The sequence below is a fragment of the Chroicocephalus ridibundus genome, chromosome 15 (genome assembly GCF_963924245.1).
Source record: "Chroicocephalus ridibundus chromosome 15, bChrRid1.1, whole genome shotgun sequence".
Classification (NCBI taxonomy): domain Eukaryota; kingdom Metazoa; phylum Chordata; class Aves; order Charadriiformes; family Laridae; genus Chroicocephalus; species Chroicocephalus ridibundus.
This window is the reverse complement of record NC_086298.1, coordinates 9,637,042-9,654,566: the sequence shown is the minus strand read 5'-3', so window position 1 is coordinate 9,654,566 and position 17,525 is coordinate 9,637,042. Positions and strand designations below refer to the sequence as shown.

General features: G+C 43.4%; 1 protein-coding gene across 1 annotated transcript; it reads right to left on the bottom strand.

Moving 5' to 3' along the window:
• Positions 1–273: 273 nt before the first annotated feature.
• Positions 274–17,190, bottom strand: RAB14 (RAB14, member RAS oncogene family). The gene is made up of 8 exons (XM_063352926.1): positions 17,057–17,190; positions 8,812–8,870; positions 7,429–7,482; positions 5,733–5,910; positions 4,579–4,645; positions 3,594–3,681; positions 3,240–3,270; positions 274–2,365 (listed from the first exon to the last, which is right to left on the bottom strand). Exons 2-8 carry the CDS (start codon positions 8,861–8,863, stop codon positions 2,188–2,190), a joined length of 648 nt encoding a protein of 215 aa, XP_063208996.1. The 5' UTR covers positions 8,864–8,870; positions 17,057–17,190; the 3' UTR covers positions 274–2,187.
• Between the last annotated feature and the right edge of the window lie 335 nt (positions 17,191–17,525).

Genomic DNA, 17,525 nt, shown 5'->3' with positions numbered 1-17,525 from the left:
ACACCCCGCAAGGTCCATCGGTTAAAGCACAAATACCATCACTACAAGGAATTCTTGCGTAATCTTAGGCCGCGCTCACATTCCTCCTCCACCAGTTCAGCGAGAGGCTTTTCCCAGGAAGCCGAGCCCTGGCTGGAGGCAGCAGAAGCACGCGTTCGGCAGCTCCTGCCAACCAGCTGCTGCGGTGGATGGAAACCGCCTCAGGAGAGGAGCCAGAGCAGCAGCCGCCCCTCCGAAATGGCTCCAAGGAACCGAGCAAAGACCACAAACTGCTGTAGTTTATCTAGATACAGGTACTTTATTTACAAATATTTAGATTAATAGCATTGTTACATCAAATGAGGAGTACAGCAGTCCGAACAGATCCTTTCTGTGACAGAAACAGTAAGACCTACTGGAACTTACTCCGGGAGTTACAGGTATTGCCCCTCAGCGCTGCAGGCGTTACAACAGTCACCTCTCGGCAGCAGCAGGTCCTGGTCCCTGGGCAAACCCTTTGTGGGGCAACCTCGGTTTAAGCAAGATGCATTAGCGGTAGATCTTCAACATACCCATCTACTTAAGAATATTAGTTAAAAAAAGGACTAACCAGACAAAACAAAGGGACAGTGCACAAGTTACCCAAATCCTATTGTCTGCACATTCCAGTTTTGGCTTGTATTTAACATTGACTGTACAATACTCTGGTACCACTGGTTACTTACAAGTCTGAACATTGTATAGTTTTAGTGTCTAGAGAGGGATTTTAGGACTACTTTGTATTTTAAATACTGTGGTAAGACTAAAGTTGGACACTTGATCATGGTTAAGCTGCTTACCCCCTTCATTTTTACGCCCTCTGTGATGTTCCCAGGTGCAGCCCAGCACCTGGAGCCACACGCTGTGGTGGGACACCCCAGCAAACCCCCCCTGTCAGCCAGCAACACGCACACGTGCAGCCACCCCCCACACCTCCCCTCCAAAAAAGCCTTACGGGTCGCGTCACCCACACAGGCTTGATGAAAAAGCCCAAAGCTTAACAGAAACCCTCACAGGGGACTGGTAAAAATACAACAGTAGTTAAAAATCCCTAGAGAGCACACGCCGTGTTCTGACTGTCCAGTTCAGCCTCCGACCATCCAAAAAGTTAAAGGTATAAAAGCGTAAGATGTGCAAGAGAACCAGCCTTCGTATAGGATGCAAGGCAGGTGATGAAGCCCAATAACGCAAAACGCTTACAGAAAGAGAAGCGGGTTAGCGCGCTGCTGATTGCACAGAACGGGATTAATCAAACAGCATCGACAGACCACAGTGCAATGAGAGACAGGTTCCACTAGTGTTAGTTTCTGCAGCGGGAGCAGAGCTCCCCCGGCACAACGGCCACTGGCAACACCAAGGAGTTAAAGCCTACGGTAGTGAACTGCGGTTACATCGATTTCGGTACTAACGGGGCAACGTGGTCACATATAGGTCATACTGTACAAACTGATATTTTCTTATATACTGTTCTAATGCCAGTAATCATTTTCTTCATTAAAATCATATACACAGGATGTATTTAACTGTTAGCTCAGTTCCTTCAAATTTTATACATATTTACGTTCTGTTAACAAATGTAAAGGATAAAAGTGGCAAAAAAATGACGTAAAGCTATGAGCACAATGGATTGTTTCCCTGTGCAAGTTGGACGCTCCTGCGCCAGCCCACCCCGACCCCCACCACACACACCACAGGGAATTCCTTCCACAAAAGCACATGGTTACAGAGCCCCTCGCTACCATCCAAAGTCATTTCACAGCAAAAACTTATCCTTTACTAGGGACAGCTCTACACAGTTAGAGGTGGGGAAGAAAGGCCAAAGAACCATAAAATTAAACCGTACAAGACAAAGCCCTGCAAAAGTGTAAAATCATGAGTCCAGCATCAGTGCTCGGTTTAAATTATGTATCGGTGACACTATCACAAGGACAATCAAGGAAAAAAAAAAAACTTCTAGATTTACCATGCAGGAGAGGTTTTATTACTCTACTTGCCTTTGATAACCTGATTACATCTAAAGTTGTTTAGCAGTTTAGTACTGTGTTAAACTTGTCTCAGAGTTTTAGTTAAACCCAGTAAGATGTACAGAAGACAGGGAAGCGGTCAAAAAGCACCGCTTCCAGCAGACAGAGGTGAAAGGTCAGAAATGGAGCCAGGGAGCAGAGGTCACTAGCAGCCACAGCCTTCTCTCTGGGGCTGGGGTTCGCTGGTTAGCCGCCCCCCCTGCGGAGCTGACGGTTTGTGCTGTACGCCCGATTCTGCAGCGTTCAGATCCAGGCTTCCGTCTTGGATGTTCTGGTAGATTTTCTTGGCAGCCTCCAGGAAAGCATCCTCAACGTTCTCTCCGCTACGAAGAGAGCAGCAGGAGTTATTTAGGCTACACTTCAGCACAGCCACGCAGGGTACGGAGGCGGCTGGCGGGACACCCTTGCTGGGATTTGACAGGTCACCAGGTAGCAGCAGTTGCTACCTTATCCTCTAATGTGCAAGAGGAGCTCATGGTACTTAAAGCAGACACAGAATTGCGATAACCTGTCCTTGGGACAGCCTTCGGTAGGGCCATTCCCTCCCTGGCCGTCACATCTGTTAGGACTAGACAGGAATAAAACCTACAGGCCAGAACACTGAGTAGCAAAAATAATCCAAGGCACCAAGCCCCCCCCACAGCGCGGTTCTGAAAGAGGCTGAAAGACAGGGGAGCTACTATTTCTTAACAAAAAGGTTTTGATAAGTTCCATGGCGACAGGTGCCAGCTGGAACCACATGTACTGCTGTCACTGGAGGTCCGATCCCTTGCATCTGGGCAGGCTGCCCAGCCAACCACCAGTACAGCGCGGTGATTCCTCTCAGTGACCAAACGGATAGAACTTGCTTACAGCTCGAAACATCCGAGGGAAGGAACGCCTAACTGGGAATAACTCTTACCCACACATAACACATTCTACACTCAAACGATGTCTTAAAACCAGATCAGTTCATTTGAATTCAGCAAGTCTTTACCTGAAATATAGCAAGAGGTCTAATTTCCAAGTTACCTTCAAGCCAAAGCTGACATGACTAAAACCGCTATTATATACACCTTATGTTCCAAGAGAAATCAAAAATAACACCTTTCTCATTTGCAAAACCCAACCATACCTGAACACTACAGCTATAGTTAGTCATAACCAATATATTCCTTTTAAACATCCGAATTGTTAATCTAGGCAAAAGTAACTTACGTTTTTGCACTTGCTTCAAGGAACAATAAACCTGTTCGGAAACAGAGGTTTAACAGTCAATGCATAATATACTTCAAATAGCCCTAAATCAGTCCCATTATGACCTTCAGATTACATGCAAGACACTACTTTAGTACTAAATGATATTTTATGACTAAGTTAAGGCATCAGTACTCAAGCCGACTCCTAGAACTAAGTGCAGTTAGAGTTACGCCAGACTATCTGAGGCGCAGCAGAAGTTTGTACATATAATTACATTATTTCAGAAGTGTAAGCTTGCAGCTATCAGTGCTGAGGATTCACTTTAACATCACTATCTTATAGGAAATGTGACAGCTCAAGAGAAAAACACACCATTTTCTTCAGCAAATTGTTTGGCTTCTTCATATGTAACATCCCTCTGTGCTTCCAGATCTGCTTTATTTCCTATGAGGATTATCACCTAGTTCAGAAGAGAGAAAATTAGTCTGTGAAAAAGCTTATTAGCCTTTTTGCTATCACCCTCTTCATTAAAAAGATAAAAAGCCAAAAGGAAAAGTTTAACGGCAAAACCCACGCATTTTCAGGTACACACTGCTGTGGCAGTGCCCCTTCTGTAACTTCAGGAACAGCGTCTCCAGCTGTCCCTTTCCAATGCTTTAGGCCGTTCCCATGAGAGGGGGTCCTATACAGCAGTAATCCTACTCTTTATTCATGCAAGTTCTACTCGGAACCAATCCTTGTATTTGTTTAATCATCTGCTAATCCAGCCAGAATCTTTATGTTTTCTTTCATCGCAGCAAAGAGTCTTCCCATGAGCTTGGTGCTGAAGTATTTTAGGAGCATTCAGAAAAAGAGTGAAGGACAATGGTTTTGTGGTATGGTCAAAGAGACACAGACGAACCCTCTTCCCCCATCCCTCCAGAAGACCTGGTCAGCTTTAAGTGGAGATCCAATTTATTTTCCAATCTAAGATGAGACAGCGTTCACCTCATTACTAACACAAAGCAAGAAGCAGCAGTAACAAAAGCTAAGGTTTGTTCAGAGTTAATCACAATTTTGACTCCAACTGCTGAAAATGGGTCCCTGAAAGGTGAGCAGCGCAACCAGACTTTTAAAAGAACCCGCTGCTTTCCTGCACAGGAGCCTGCGCTTTTCCTCCAGTTGCAGTAAGGGAAGAGAGTCACTGGTATATGCAAAATGGGGACATCAGGGTAACTCAGAGCTCAGTAGGTGAGAAAACACAGGCAGGTTATTTAAGTGAATGCTGCTACCACTGCAGATGCTTTGGCCCGAGCCTTCCAACCTCTTGCCTAGAGATACGTGATCTTGCTTTCAAGCTAAATAAAGTCCAACTTACAGTATTTGGATTGGTGAGGTTCCTTGCATCTGTCAGCCAGCTGCTTAAGTGATTATATGTACTTCTTCTGCAAAGAATCAAGCGAGTACAGTCTTAGCCACAGTATTTTTTTAAATATGTAAGTGCCAACAGCATAGTCAGCATCCATTAAGCACACAGACATCAGCCATCCCTGTTCTTCTCCCCACCCTCAAGAATGACAAAGCAGCAACATCTTGTTGAAATCTTGGTCTGAGTCCAAACAAGTCAACTTTAAATCCCCAGAGCAACGCTCACACCACAGGTGGACAGAGCAATTTGCACTGTGGTAGTCCTACTGCCTTCACAAGGACAACACATGTGTTGTTTCGTATAGAACACGTTAAAGGATTTCCTACCAAGTACTCTTACAGAGCAGTGCACAGCAGAATAGCACTCTGGTAACAAAAAGTGCATAAGATCATTTGGTTTTTTACTCAAGATTTAAGCAAACAGGAGATATACCTATATATGCAGGAAAAAAAAAAAAAAAGGTGCATAAAGAATATCAAGAACAGCCCCAGAGGAAGATGGGGGAGCCAAAGTATTTCATGTTGCAAATCTGACTAATTATTCCTTTTGCAGCACCTTTTAATTTTTGTCTATAAAAAGAAGGCAGGATAGCTTCTGTGCAGTCCATTTTGTTGGAGGACCAGCCCATGAAGAGGCCCAGAAGTCAGACGCGCCCAACGCTCTCATGTATAGAGTCTGTTAAGCACATTTACACAGCCCACTGCCACAGAGGTAATATTCTCCCCTCTGTCTACTCTGAGACTATTCCTGCCAGGTAAGCAGCAGTATCCATTGCCTCCCAGGAAGAGAAAACAAAGCCAGTTCTTTAAACAGCTTCAACACAGGCAGTCAAAGCCTGAAGTGGCAAGATCCTCAGGTCTATCTGCACTGAAGCTTTCCAAGAAAAGCAGCCCACATCATTCCCTATGTTTCATTTTCAGCTTTTTAAAGACTTAAAAGTATTTAGACAAAGCAGTGTGGTAAGCTTCGCACAACAGGATACAAATCCATCCATCCAGAGTCCTTTAAATCTAAGTCAAGGGGACAGCCAAGACAGTCCGTGTGAGGCCGTGGTACCCAACAGCTTGTCACGGTACAAGAAGCAGCAGCCAGCGGCACCTTACCTGGTAATGTCGTAGACCATGAGAGCCCCCGCTGCTCCTCTGTAGTAGCTTCGTGTGACAGCCCTGAATCTTTCTTGTCCTGCTGTATCCCAAATCTGTAGTTTAATTTTTTGGCCACTAACTTCAATTATTCTTGTGCCAAATTCAACACCAATTGTGTGGGGACAGTCCGCCATAACTGCCATGAAAAATGAGAGCAGAGATCAGCTCTTTCTAGCACAAGGTCTCCTTGCTACAAAGATATTACTAATTTTCAGTGATCTTTACTAGATTTTCAGTCTCTAAGAAAGCATTTTTACAGCTACAGTACCCAAACTGTATCACTTAGCCAGAAATAAAACGAAGTATTTCCTGAACTGCTGTTAATTTTAAAAACAGTTATAAAATTCCTTGCCTTCTCTGATGCATGCATACTGATGCTGTTTGGCCATATATATCTGAAGGTATCAAGTCAGTTGATTCTCAGTCTATCCTTGCAGAAACGGTTAACTATGTTAATGCAGTAGGAAAAGATAACTTTAGGGAATTACCAAGATACAGTTAAAAGTCTGTAAAACAGCTACAAAACCAAATCTCTAAGTTGTTTCAGAGAGGGTAATAGCACGACTGTCCACATGAAAAAGCCAGTTTCACAAGCAGCTATCAACACAGCAGATCAAAAACAAAAAGGCACCTTACAAGTTTTAATATGCTCATCTTTAAGAACAATAAAGAAAATAGAGAAAGGATGAGTACCCATTCAAGCTATCTACAGTTAGTGAGTGCCTTGTAGTAGAGGTGCTTGGTACGTTAGTATGTTCAGTTGTCCTGCTTCGGCTTAATGCTGACAAACCTGAACAAGACACAGCCACATCAAGAATTTTGACCGTATGCAACACAGTATCCAAACAATTGGCTGATACTAGATTTTAATTAAAGCAACTATTAAATAATCCTATGTCTACTAGGAAACAGAAATATTTTAAACTGTAGCTTCTACCCACTTATTGTCACATCTTGAGCAGCGCACGGTAAAGACTAACTTTGTACTAATAAATCCCTAGGGACTTATCCACTGAGTGAGCTACATGGAAAGCTGTAAGAGCCAATAGCCACTGCAAACGCCAATGCAACACGCATTATCAGGAATTGAAGCTAATTCTAAGTTAGTCATGATAGCATACATGAGAAAACATTACAGCTGAGACAGACAGCAGTAAGGCTTAAACACCATCACACAGGGCAGCCCAAGTGTCATGAGTCACAGCAGCTACAGAGAACGACAGTGCTACTTGAGTCTACAAGCAAAGAGTCAAATTGAATCTTTTTTTTTTTTTCCCTCTTTGAAGTGCTTAAAAGCACCAAAAAACTTCAACTGCTTGTGTTCAAGCTATACCAATACTGAAAACGTGCAAGTTTCACACAAGAAATTTCACTTTGTTACATATCAACGTTCCCTGCAAAAGCCATAAAAATAGACATGGTATTCCCACTCATGACAGGCAGGGTTGACTGAGGCAGCAGTTTGGCCATTACTACATCAACGTTTTGTTTCTACGTCTGCAGGGGTCAAAACAGAAGTCTGACCAAGTACCATACAAACCCACACAGATTAAGACAGACACCACATCGAGCTCACACATGATGGAAGCAAAAAGGCAGGAAAGAGGGCTGAAGCATACCAGTTAGAGTAAGTATTGTGAACTGAAATACTCACACTTCTTTTCTGTAAATTGATGAAGCAAACAGGACTTTCCTACACCCATGTCCCCTGTTACAGAAAGAATAGTTAAGGCTGACACCACATCATTGTTGCAACAAGTACATTTTCATCATCCCACAGAACAAATGGTACAGAGACAGGCAGCCATTCCTTTCTCAGCCCTAGTGGGCAACGTTCTATACCTGGCTACAGTCCTTAAATTTATCAACTTTTGCACTATAGTTTTGGTAACAGGTACAGGGTTGCAAGCAACCAGAAAACTCAAAAGAGAAGTTAATATGATTATTGATTTCTATTTCACAAGGCTCTACGAGAAGCAGTCCTGTAAGAAACTGGGATGTAAAACACACTTTTTGAATGTTTGCCCTGCTCCTGTCTTACTTGCAATTACTGATAAAGACATCAAAAATACTGACAACCAACTGGAACACAATGAGAAATTGCTTCATTTACACTGATCCACTTACACAATGCCAACAGTGAGAAACAGTAAGATCTCTTAAGAACCAACTTTTCCACAGGCTGAGGCTGCCACAGCAGCCTGACTTACAAACCATTGCAATAAGATTGCAGATCACTTGCACCTACAAGATCATTAAGAATTAAACAATTAACAGCAAGACCAGTTCTTCCAGGACAGTTATAAATGCAATCAAGTCCCTGACTCTAAACAGCCAAGGAAGGTGCAGTTAAATGCAACACTTAAACAGAAAAATATAGCCTAACAGAAGTTTATAAGCCTGTGTAAAGCAATGGATTCCAATTAGTACCTGTGTCTTCAACGTAGATTCTAAAAATCTTTGAGACTAATGATGCAGAAACAATCAAAAGTGCTATAAGCCTGAATCAACACATCTCAGTTGTGTTGATTCCCATTACAGTTTTTTCCCCCCATTTCCAATGCATTTAGCCATTTTTCTAAATGCAAACTTGATTTAGGGAGAAAGGGACCACATGTACACATTTTTAGAATGCTTTGTTTTCTAGTGCTATGCAGAGGGCTAAGCATTATGGCCCTAACAGTGAAGATATTCAAGAACACTGAAGTATGTACGTAGAGAAGAACAGGTATTTTTAACAGTGACTCAGCACTAAAGCTAATTCAATACTGGTACTTGCCCTCACACCCAGTTCACCTGTCACCAATCACACAGCTCTAGTTCTGTGGCACACACAGGCATTTGCCTTTAAACTGTCAGCTGCTAAAGCTTTAGAGCAAGTGTGGTGACCTGTGAGGGACTTAGGCTGGACAAGAATCACTACTATATGGCGAGTAGCATGCGACAGGAGTCAACGACAGCACAGCCCCAGGGTTTGTAGGTCGGCTGGCATGCAGATACACACAGACATGAACAGGTATGCACCCAGGATACTTACCAATAATGATGTACTTAAAGATGTAGGAATAGTTGTAAGGTGCAGTTGCCATTGTGGCACTAAAACAAAACAAAACAAAAAAAAAAACACAGAACACATCAGAACTGCTACCTGTTCCCCAAACTCAACCCAATTCATCCAATTTAGTTCACAGAAGCAAACAAACCCCCCCCTTCCTTCCCCCCGCCCGCCCCCGCCAACTATCCCTTCATTCACAGTTCACTTTGTGTACTTCCACACAGGCACAGAATTAGCGTCAGAGACATTCAGCAAAACTCCCACATCATTTGCTCTGAACCCTGTCAGTAAAACCTCTAAGTAGAAACACGCTCTGCGTACTACTGATACTCATTCAAATTTTATGCAGAAAGACTTAAAGCTGCTGAAAAGCTGCAGTAGCTTCTTGCTTTGCATGGAGTCATCAAGTGGACCACCATTCACTCGCCAAAGCGCTGATACGTGAACTGAAAATAAAATCTGACTCCAAATGAAAAATCTGAAGAGGTTTAACAAAACCAGCAATTTGGAACTATTACCTCACACTTTCAAGACTTGCAACAGGAACAAAGGAAACAGCACAGCTTGCATCAAACAGCTAAGAATTACTTAAAAGAATGCTGTAGTAGCCTTAACTGGGGTCTGGACTGCTACATGCGCGTGTCAGAAAAGCGGTACAAGCCACAAATCAGATGTTCAGGAAATTAGTTAACATCTCTGTGGCTTTGTCAGCATAGTGGCATTACAGCAAGGCTTTGCAGTTTCTCTTTTTAAAGATAGTCAAAATTAGATTGGGGTAAGTACTTCCAATATTCCAGAGTTCTCCTAGATGCAGGAGGAATTAGAAGTGGCCTCAGCTGTGTAAACCTGCAAGGAGTAACAGCTGGCTTACCAACTAATACATCAGTTAACCAGGATGACAAGTCTATACAGCACAGATATTGCCAGTTAACATAAAGGATGCAAAATGCCTGCCTTTGTCCCAGATTTTAAGTTAAACTAGACACAGTGTGATCACTTAAGCAAGTGGAAAATTTCTACTAGGAATTCACTATTTCCTTTCCTGCTCCTGCATGGCAGATAGCCAGCTATTAGAAAAACATGGTACTTTTATAAAGAACATTGCTTTAGCCTACAAAGATTTTCATTCAGTCATGTGTCATTCACATGACAAGTGAAACCGGTACTGTAAAGAAATAAAAACGCAGAAAAGCTTACAAGCCTGTAACTTTTTCAAAAGCAAAGTATTGTTTCCTCAACCACAATTAATCCATAACAGTGAACTGTAGTCATAAGAAAGAAGGTGAGTGACAACAAATCTCATTCACAGTACAAAGCCAACAGCCACTGCTTAACACAGCAGAGGTTTAAAGCAAACGCTCTTATCTAGACCTTGAAGGGCGAACAACTCCAACAGGCAGTTAGGAAGGGTTTACTGTGTGCCAGTCGCTGATCTGCACCTTGCCTTTCCTTCATGCTTGGCTCTTGATATGGAAACTCTCAAGCCCTTCCAAGCAGTATGCAAAGCATCTACGCTAAATCCTATATATATACACACACACACACAGTTGTATTAAACCAAGTTTAATCCCAGATAGTAAACAAAACATGATTTTGGACATTAATTCTTGTATGTGTTGGCAAGACAGAATTCCACAAGTGCTGCACAGGTTCCAAGAACAGTAATTTCAATCAAGAAAATTTTAGAGGAAACTCTTCTGCCGTAGTAGAGGGAAATCTGATGCACCCAGCCCACAGCACCTTTGTCTTCCTCAGTCTTTGGCAAATAACCTCTCAGTGGACAGAACACTTCTTATTGCTGTACTGGATAAGAATTCACATTCACGACTGAATATTCATTGCTTTTCACCAAGCAAGGCAGCAACTTTACTGCCTTATTTCCTGGTGTGGAAGATTCTAGAGTTATAGTATCAGCTTCAATATGCACACTAATTATTTTCAACACCAGCAAATAAAGACAAGTAAGTGCTCCATATAGAGTTCAAAATTAATGTGTCGCTGTGGCAGCATCCAATACTTGAATTTTCTGAAGACCTCTTCACACATTACGTTCTTACTCTTCCCCAGCTCGTCCCAATAGCAGTAACATCCAAGCTGAGCATCTTCTGATCCAATGCACTTGTTCTTACAGGATACTTCACTTGGCACTTGCTGTCTCAGTAAAGCTGGGAGGACTGTGTTCACAGCTCAATTCAGTTTGAGAGCAGACAAGGTTAAACTGGAGGATTACAAGGTATGTAAGTGGAAGTACAAAAAAAAAAAAACTTGAAAAGGCCAATTTACACTTGCAAGTACTTCAGGAGGATAGCATGAACTGTACTATTTTCCACAGAAAGCTGGTGGGTGCTACAGCTAAAACAAAGAAAGGCAAAGACACCAAGAGCAGCAATACACATCTAGTTCAAAAGACCTATGGTGCATTCTGAAGATGGTAGTAAGTTACATGGTTGGTTTTTGAAAACAAACAAAAAACCCCCCACAAAACAAAATACAAACCAGTACTGTAAACTCCATGACACAGAACCACTCGCATGGCTATGAAATCTGTCCTGCAAAAACCCAGGTGACCCTCTCTTCCTTCACACCACCAGTTGGCTAAGGAATGTTAAGTACTCAGAAATACTCAAAGAAGTTTCATGCGTCTGAGCACATGACTTTACCATATTGCTATTATATAGCAAGCAAAGGGAACGCACCCTACTATCCACGCTTGTAAGCGGCCTCACTGGAAGGTGAGGAAGACAGACTTTTTTTTTTTTTTCTTAAAGAATGGACCAACTGGGAACTCTGTGCAGGCAATACCACAAACTGAATTTGAGGTGAGTCTCTTAACTAGAATCTTTACTGTTAAATATACATTTCTGTTTATTTGTCAGACTGTTTTTGCTTGCTAAGATATGTCAGTTTTCATTACACTCTTTAAATAACACAGTCTAACGATGCTATCTCAATATAAAAGAAACTGTCACTACTTTGCAACTTACGCATCAAATTCAGTTCCCACTTCAAAATGAGAGTTAGAAAACCAAATTCCGTGCTTGGCAACGTCTGCTAAGAAATGGGTGGGAAGGGAGGACTAATGTCAAGCCACGCCTATTTGCTAAAACCTCACACTCATTCTTACAGTGACATTAGGCCCCTAAAGGAGGTGAGAGATACCACACACCCCACCGTGTACAGCCAGACCTAGCACACATGCACTCCCCACAGTTTAAAGAAACAGATTATTAATAGCAACGTTGATAGAGAAATTCACACATATGATGAGTCTAGACATTCTCTCAAGTCCCAGAGAGTTGTTGGAAAAGTCATTGTGTCTGACAGAAATATATACTGAAAGCTTGCAGAAACACAGATATTAAGTTTAAAAACAATTTCTGGAGTTAAACTGAAAAATAAAGTAACACTTCGGTATTACACTTACTCCAAGGGTCACATTACAGAAAAGATTCTGAAATACTCCAAATTATTACTAAAGGTCAGGAATCTTTTCTGGAGAACAGATGACCTTAAAAAAAAACAAACCACTACACAAAACACCCAACCAAATAACTTTTTAAACACTCAAATTCCAATAGGGACAAGCAGCAATCCAAACTGCACTCAGACCTTGGAATAAAACTGATATTACAGAAGGACTCTGGTGAGGTCAAAAAATAAATGCAACAAACTAAACACAGAAGTCGTGGCAAGAATTCAGCTCTATAAAACTTACCATCTCAGCATCTACTACAGATGAAAGGAGGAAGTCCAGGCAAGAACAGTGCACAACAGGACTCAGTAAACACAATAATATTAGCTACATGTTAATGCACGGGGTTAATAAATGCTGATAGCATCAGCCATCTGTAGGAACTGGAGTTCTGCATACACTTCACAGCCCACTGTTCCAGACACATGGATCTTAATAATCCCAATATGGGAGGGTTTAGCGTTTTCCTCTTGGGAGAGCAAAGGTGCAAGGAACTGCAGGACTGAGAAAGCTGCACGCAAGTATACGCAACTTACCTCCAGCCACTGCTGACACTGTACAATATGACATCAAAGTTAACCAACTGTGAATTTACTGTTAACAGAAAGTAAAAGAAGTTTAGTCTGGAAGCTTGGTCTACCTGCCATCTTTCTTCCAGGAAAGTCTGCCAACTTAAAAGATGTTTTGGCTCCCTTTTCTGAGGTAACAGTTTCCCAGAGTTTAGAGCATTATTTTAGGATGGCAACTAGCCAGAGGGTCATGCTTCACTATACACAGATTTCTGCTAGTTTCAAAGCCTGTACAATTAATTTCTGTATTACAGTTAGGACTAGAAATTTTATAGTGAACAGTGTCACCATAATCTGTTTTCTATGTATCTACTTCTCCGTTAGAGGCTTTTTATTAAAAAAAAAAAAAAAAAAAAAAGGAAAAGTTACAAGGTGATCTTACTTAATGATACTAGTACACCTACATTTCCTCCCCTAATCAACAGCACTACACAGGTATTTTGACATCTCACTGAAGCCTTATTTCATGTATCAGCATACATCTGTACAAACTGAGCTACGGTTGTTCTAGGCACAATGCCGTAACATTCTTTATCAGAATAATGTAACTGTAAATATTATAACCATACCAGCTTTCATGAGACCATGCAGTTCCTTCTAGCTCAACTCAAGGACATGGTCAATTTTAACCTCTTCACTGGATACAAGCAACAGGTATTTTATTAGAAGAGACCAGAACCTGTATGCACAGGTTTTATTAGACACTGTGTGTGGTTAATACCATCAGCTGGTCAATCCACACACAGATGATACCTCTGAGAACAGCTATCAGCTTCAAACTCAGGACTGTCTAACTATTACAGGTTGCCCTTAAAAACATACCACTCTGGAGCCAGAGGACCACTCCTCAGTCTGAAGCCAGAGGCAATCTGTATTTCATCTGGTCATCCAGGTGTTCTTTCGGTCATTCCTCAAGGATATGCAACAGGAAAGGATCTCACAGTTGAAGTCCAGTTCCCTTCTATAAAGTGTAATGCCATCATATCATCGCTTTCATAAATTCAAACAACTTTTTAAGAGCTGTTAGTTTTTTTAATTTGGAAGAAAATATTAGTTGCGTATAAGGGGAACTGTACGCAACCAATAACTATTATTTAGAACAGCTTCTAATTCTCTACACAAAATGAATTGCTAATTATCCTCTTTCCTAGGGCATAATCTTCCTTCTCTTCCCTGCATATTTACTTGGATGCTACTACAGTGAACACAGAGACAAGTTCAATAAGAGGGGCAGAACTGCGAAGGGGCAGAACTGTTTCAACTCATAATTGCACTATTCCCCGATGAAGGCTTTTGTCAGGCATACAAAACAACACAGTCTAACTGGTACCTTACTTTAGAGGGCTGCTAGAAGTAGAGTGTAATTGCTTCGATTGTGGTCTACTGTAAAAATTACACCATACTAGAATGTAGTAACAGTTTTTTTATCAATTAATACACCCAAGCGATAAATTCCCATAAATCTGTTGTCCACAGCAAGCTATGAGGTCTATTGCAAATAAATTTCATTGTGGTTCTGTGACTTCCACACCAAGGACATTTAGATCTTCCTAAACATATAAACATCTCAGCCCTCTTTAAGATGATGGCCCCACAGCCTCCCTGGCTTGTTTATTTATTTATTTTTGCAGGCTTGTCTTTAAAAAGCCCTCTTCTGAGACTGCTCCCTGAGGGGTCTCATTAGCAGCCTGCCAACAGCCCAATACTTTCTCTTGCACATCTATCTGACATTACTTGTTGCTGGCCAGTTCCTTACTCATTCTGCAGCTCTTCAAGGGTCACCCTCTCTAGCTTTCCCCACTTGGATTTGATTAGAACAAGACAGTAAATTTGGCTGAACTGACCTTTAATCGGACAGCAACCTTCTTATCATCTGCTGTCGAAGATCACTTTGCATTTCCTTATTATTTTCATGTCCAGTTATTCCTTCTCTGAAAGCACACAGGGCTGCATGCTGCTGGGCTCAGACTAACAAGCTCCAGCTGCGCAGAGCCCCGTTTCAAGCTGTTCTTGAAGAAATGCATTTGCTATATTCTTTAATCATGTAAGATATCTTTGCTCAGCCTGAGGCCTAGTAAGTATCTCTAAAGACTTCACAGGCCTTCAATTGTCTTCCTATATAAGAACTTTGACTTTGCTTATTTTTAAGTCAAGGCTATGTATCATACTAGCTTCACTTTTCTATTTCCCTCAACAGCTATCCAGTCATACACAGTGTGTTGGTTATCCTTTTAATGGTTTCACATCCTGCTCCATTAAGTTCCTCCATTTTGTTTCCTAAGCTTCCTGCATTTATATGCGCACACCTCATTTCTTACTAACCACACCCTAGCACCATAGCTAAATTAAATATTGCATACCTGTCATCAGAAAGAGCATTTTCTCCCATGTCCATTCTCTCAGCCATAGTTCTTTATCTGTTTGTATATCCTCATTTATCCTATTTTCCTCTTCCTATAAAACAGTCTAACCTGTAGCACACCGCTGCATTCCTAGCAGGAGAACCAAGTTCCAGAGATATCTGATAAGTTCCGGGGCAGTATATACAGAAATCGGAACAGTTTTGTTGTCAGTCTAACAAATCAGAACAACATGTGTGGAGTCACCACCTTGGAAAACACAAGTCATAAACACATTTTGGAACAAAATTAAGCAAGGTCTATCTCCTTTGTTTCAGAAAGACACAGTAAAATGGGAACCAATCATAAGCAGGTTCCATTAGATGCACAGGAGTAAGCAAGTAATTTTAAAAGATCTATTTACATTTTAAATCCTAGTACCTCCAGTATAACAGGTTTGTTTTCAAACTGCTGTCCTTCACAATAACTTTTTGTTGTTGTTATTCATAAAATGGAAAAGGAAAATAGAAACTTCTTCCTTCCACTCAGATTTATGACATTTTCAAGTCCCTACAGGAAGCTAGCAAATTCCTTTTTAATCCATATAAAACTATGTGATATTTAGTTATTAAGTCCCCCAGGGTGGGATTTTCTTCCCATTCCTGAGTAATGCCCAAGCACAAGAGGCCCTCTATCCAAACCATGATAGAAATCAATCCCCAAAACAACACATTCCATGTGATAACATCTGGCTACTGGAAGAGTTAAGACTTCTGTCTTGGGGTTTAAAATGATTTAGGATATAGACAGCCTAAGTAAATCTCCTTCACAAAGGGGTACTTTTACCGCTGTGAAAAAGTGCCATACAACCTCATAGAACCACTCTGTTTCAGAGGCCGAGAGGGTGCAGTCCACATCAAGTAACCTCCAAAGGAATAGAGCCATTGCCAGAGAGACCCCAATGCTGACAGACACCTTTTCCTGGCTTTACTGCAAGGATAATTCAGTACAGTTTTAATTCAAGACAAAGCTACCCACAGACGTTATAGAAACCTTAAGAGTGTACTGCAAACAGGCAGCAGACAGCCAGGTGAAAGAACAGAACTTCATTCTTCCGTTTAGCCCAAATAAACATTAACAAAAGAAAACTAGTCTAGAATACTTTTGTTGCTTTCTCGAACAGGAAGTGGCATTCCCCTGAGTCCTCATGAAAGTTATTTTTCTGTCCAAGTTCATGACAGCATGGGTCACAAGAATCAAGAGTCCAGAGAACTCTGCACATCGGCCACATACACAGTATGATATATACGTGCAGTAAACTCCCTACAAGCAACTGCAACGATTAGTAAGGGGCATATATATATACACACACACATATATATATACCGCATGTGCGGGAGTACTTGACGGTGGCATGACACACAGGGAGTGTGCAGTGCAGAGGAGGAACGGGAGGCGGTGGCGACAAACAGTGCAGCAGCGGCCTAGCTCCTGCCCAGCCGGCCTAACCCTCCCCGGCCCCAGGCAGACTACCGGCCCCCTCCCCTTCCTGCCCGCCGCTGGGACCGAGGGCGGCGAGCCCCGTCGGGGCCGGGGGGCAGCCCGCACCGCCCCGGAGGCGGGCAGCGGCACAGCGGCGGGCAGCGCGGCCCGACTAGGCCCCGGGCAGCAGCGGGAGGAAGTGTCGCCTCTCGAGCCGAGTGTCGGCCGGGAGTCTGCCCCGGCCTGCCGGTGAGGGGGCGGCGCGCCCGCCCAAGCGGAGCTCGCTGGAGGCCGGGCAGCGGCGCGGGGCCTAGCGTTCTAGGCCCGGCCGGGCGGAGGGCCGCCCCTCCCCGGCTCCTCCGTACCTGGGCTCGGGGAGCGGGTGGCTGTGCAGCGTGGCTCTGTCGGCGGCAGCCCGGTCCCCCCTGCGGGCACTGTGGCTTTCTGGCTCGGGCTGGGCGACGGCCGGGCCGGGTCTCCGCCTCTCTCCGGGCTCCCTCAGGCTCGGCTCCGCTGGCTCCACTGCGCCCCCATCACCCCCCTTATCCAAGATGGCGGCGCCCCTCGCACGGGGTTTCCCCTCCCACTCTCGACGGGCGCCGGGGCTGCACAAAGGTGGGCGCGAGAGGCCGCGCCGCAGCCAATGGCGGAGGCCGCGTGCCGGCGCCACCCCGCCTCCCGCCGGCGCGCGGGGCTGGGCTGGGCCGGGGCGCGCGGGGCGGGGCCGGCGCGAGGCGGCAGGTGGGGCTCCGCGTCCCTCCGGGTTCCCGAAAAACTAATGCAGTGTCTCGGGCCCTCGGCGGCGTCCCGGGAAGCGCTGTAACCAGCTCGTCA

Coding starts and splice junctions, on each gene's coding strand:
- RAB14 (XM_063352926.1), bottom strand. CDS start 8,863: ATGGCAACTGCACCTTACAACTATTCCTACATCTTTAAGTACATCATT. Junction 7,483..8,811: donor CTTTAAGTACATCATTATTG/GTAAGTATCCTG, acceptor TTTCTGTAACAG/GGGACATGGGTGTAGGAAAG. Junction 4,646..5,732: donor ATGGTCTACGACATTACCAG/GTAAGGTGCCGC, acceptor GATTCTTTGCAG/AAGAAGTACATATAATCACT.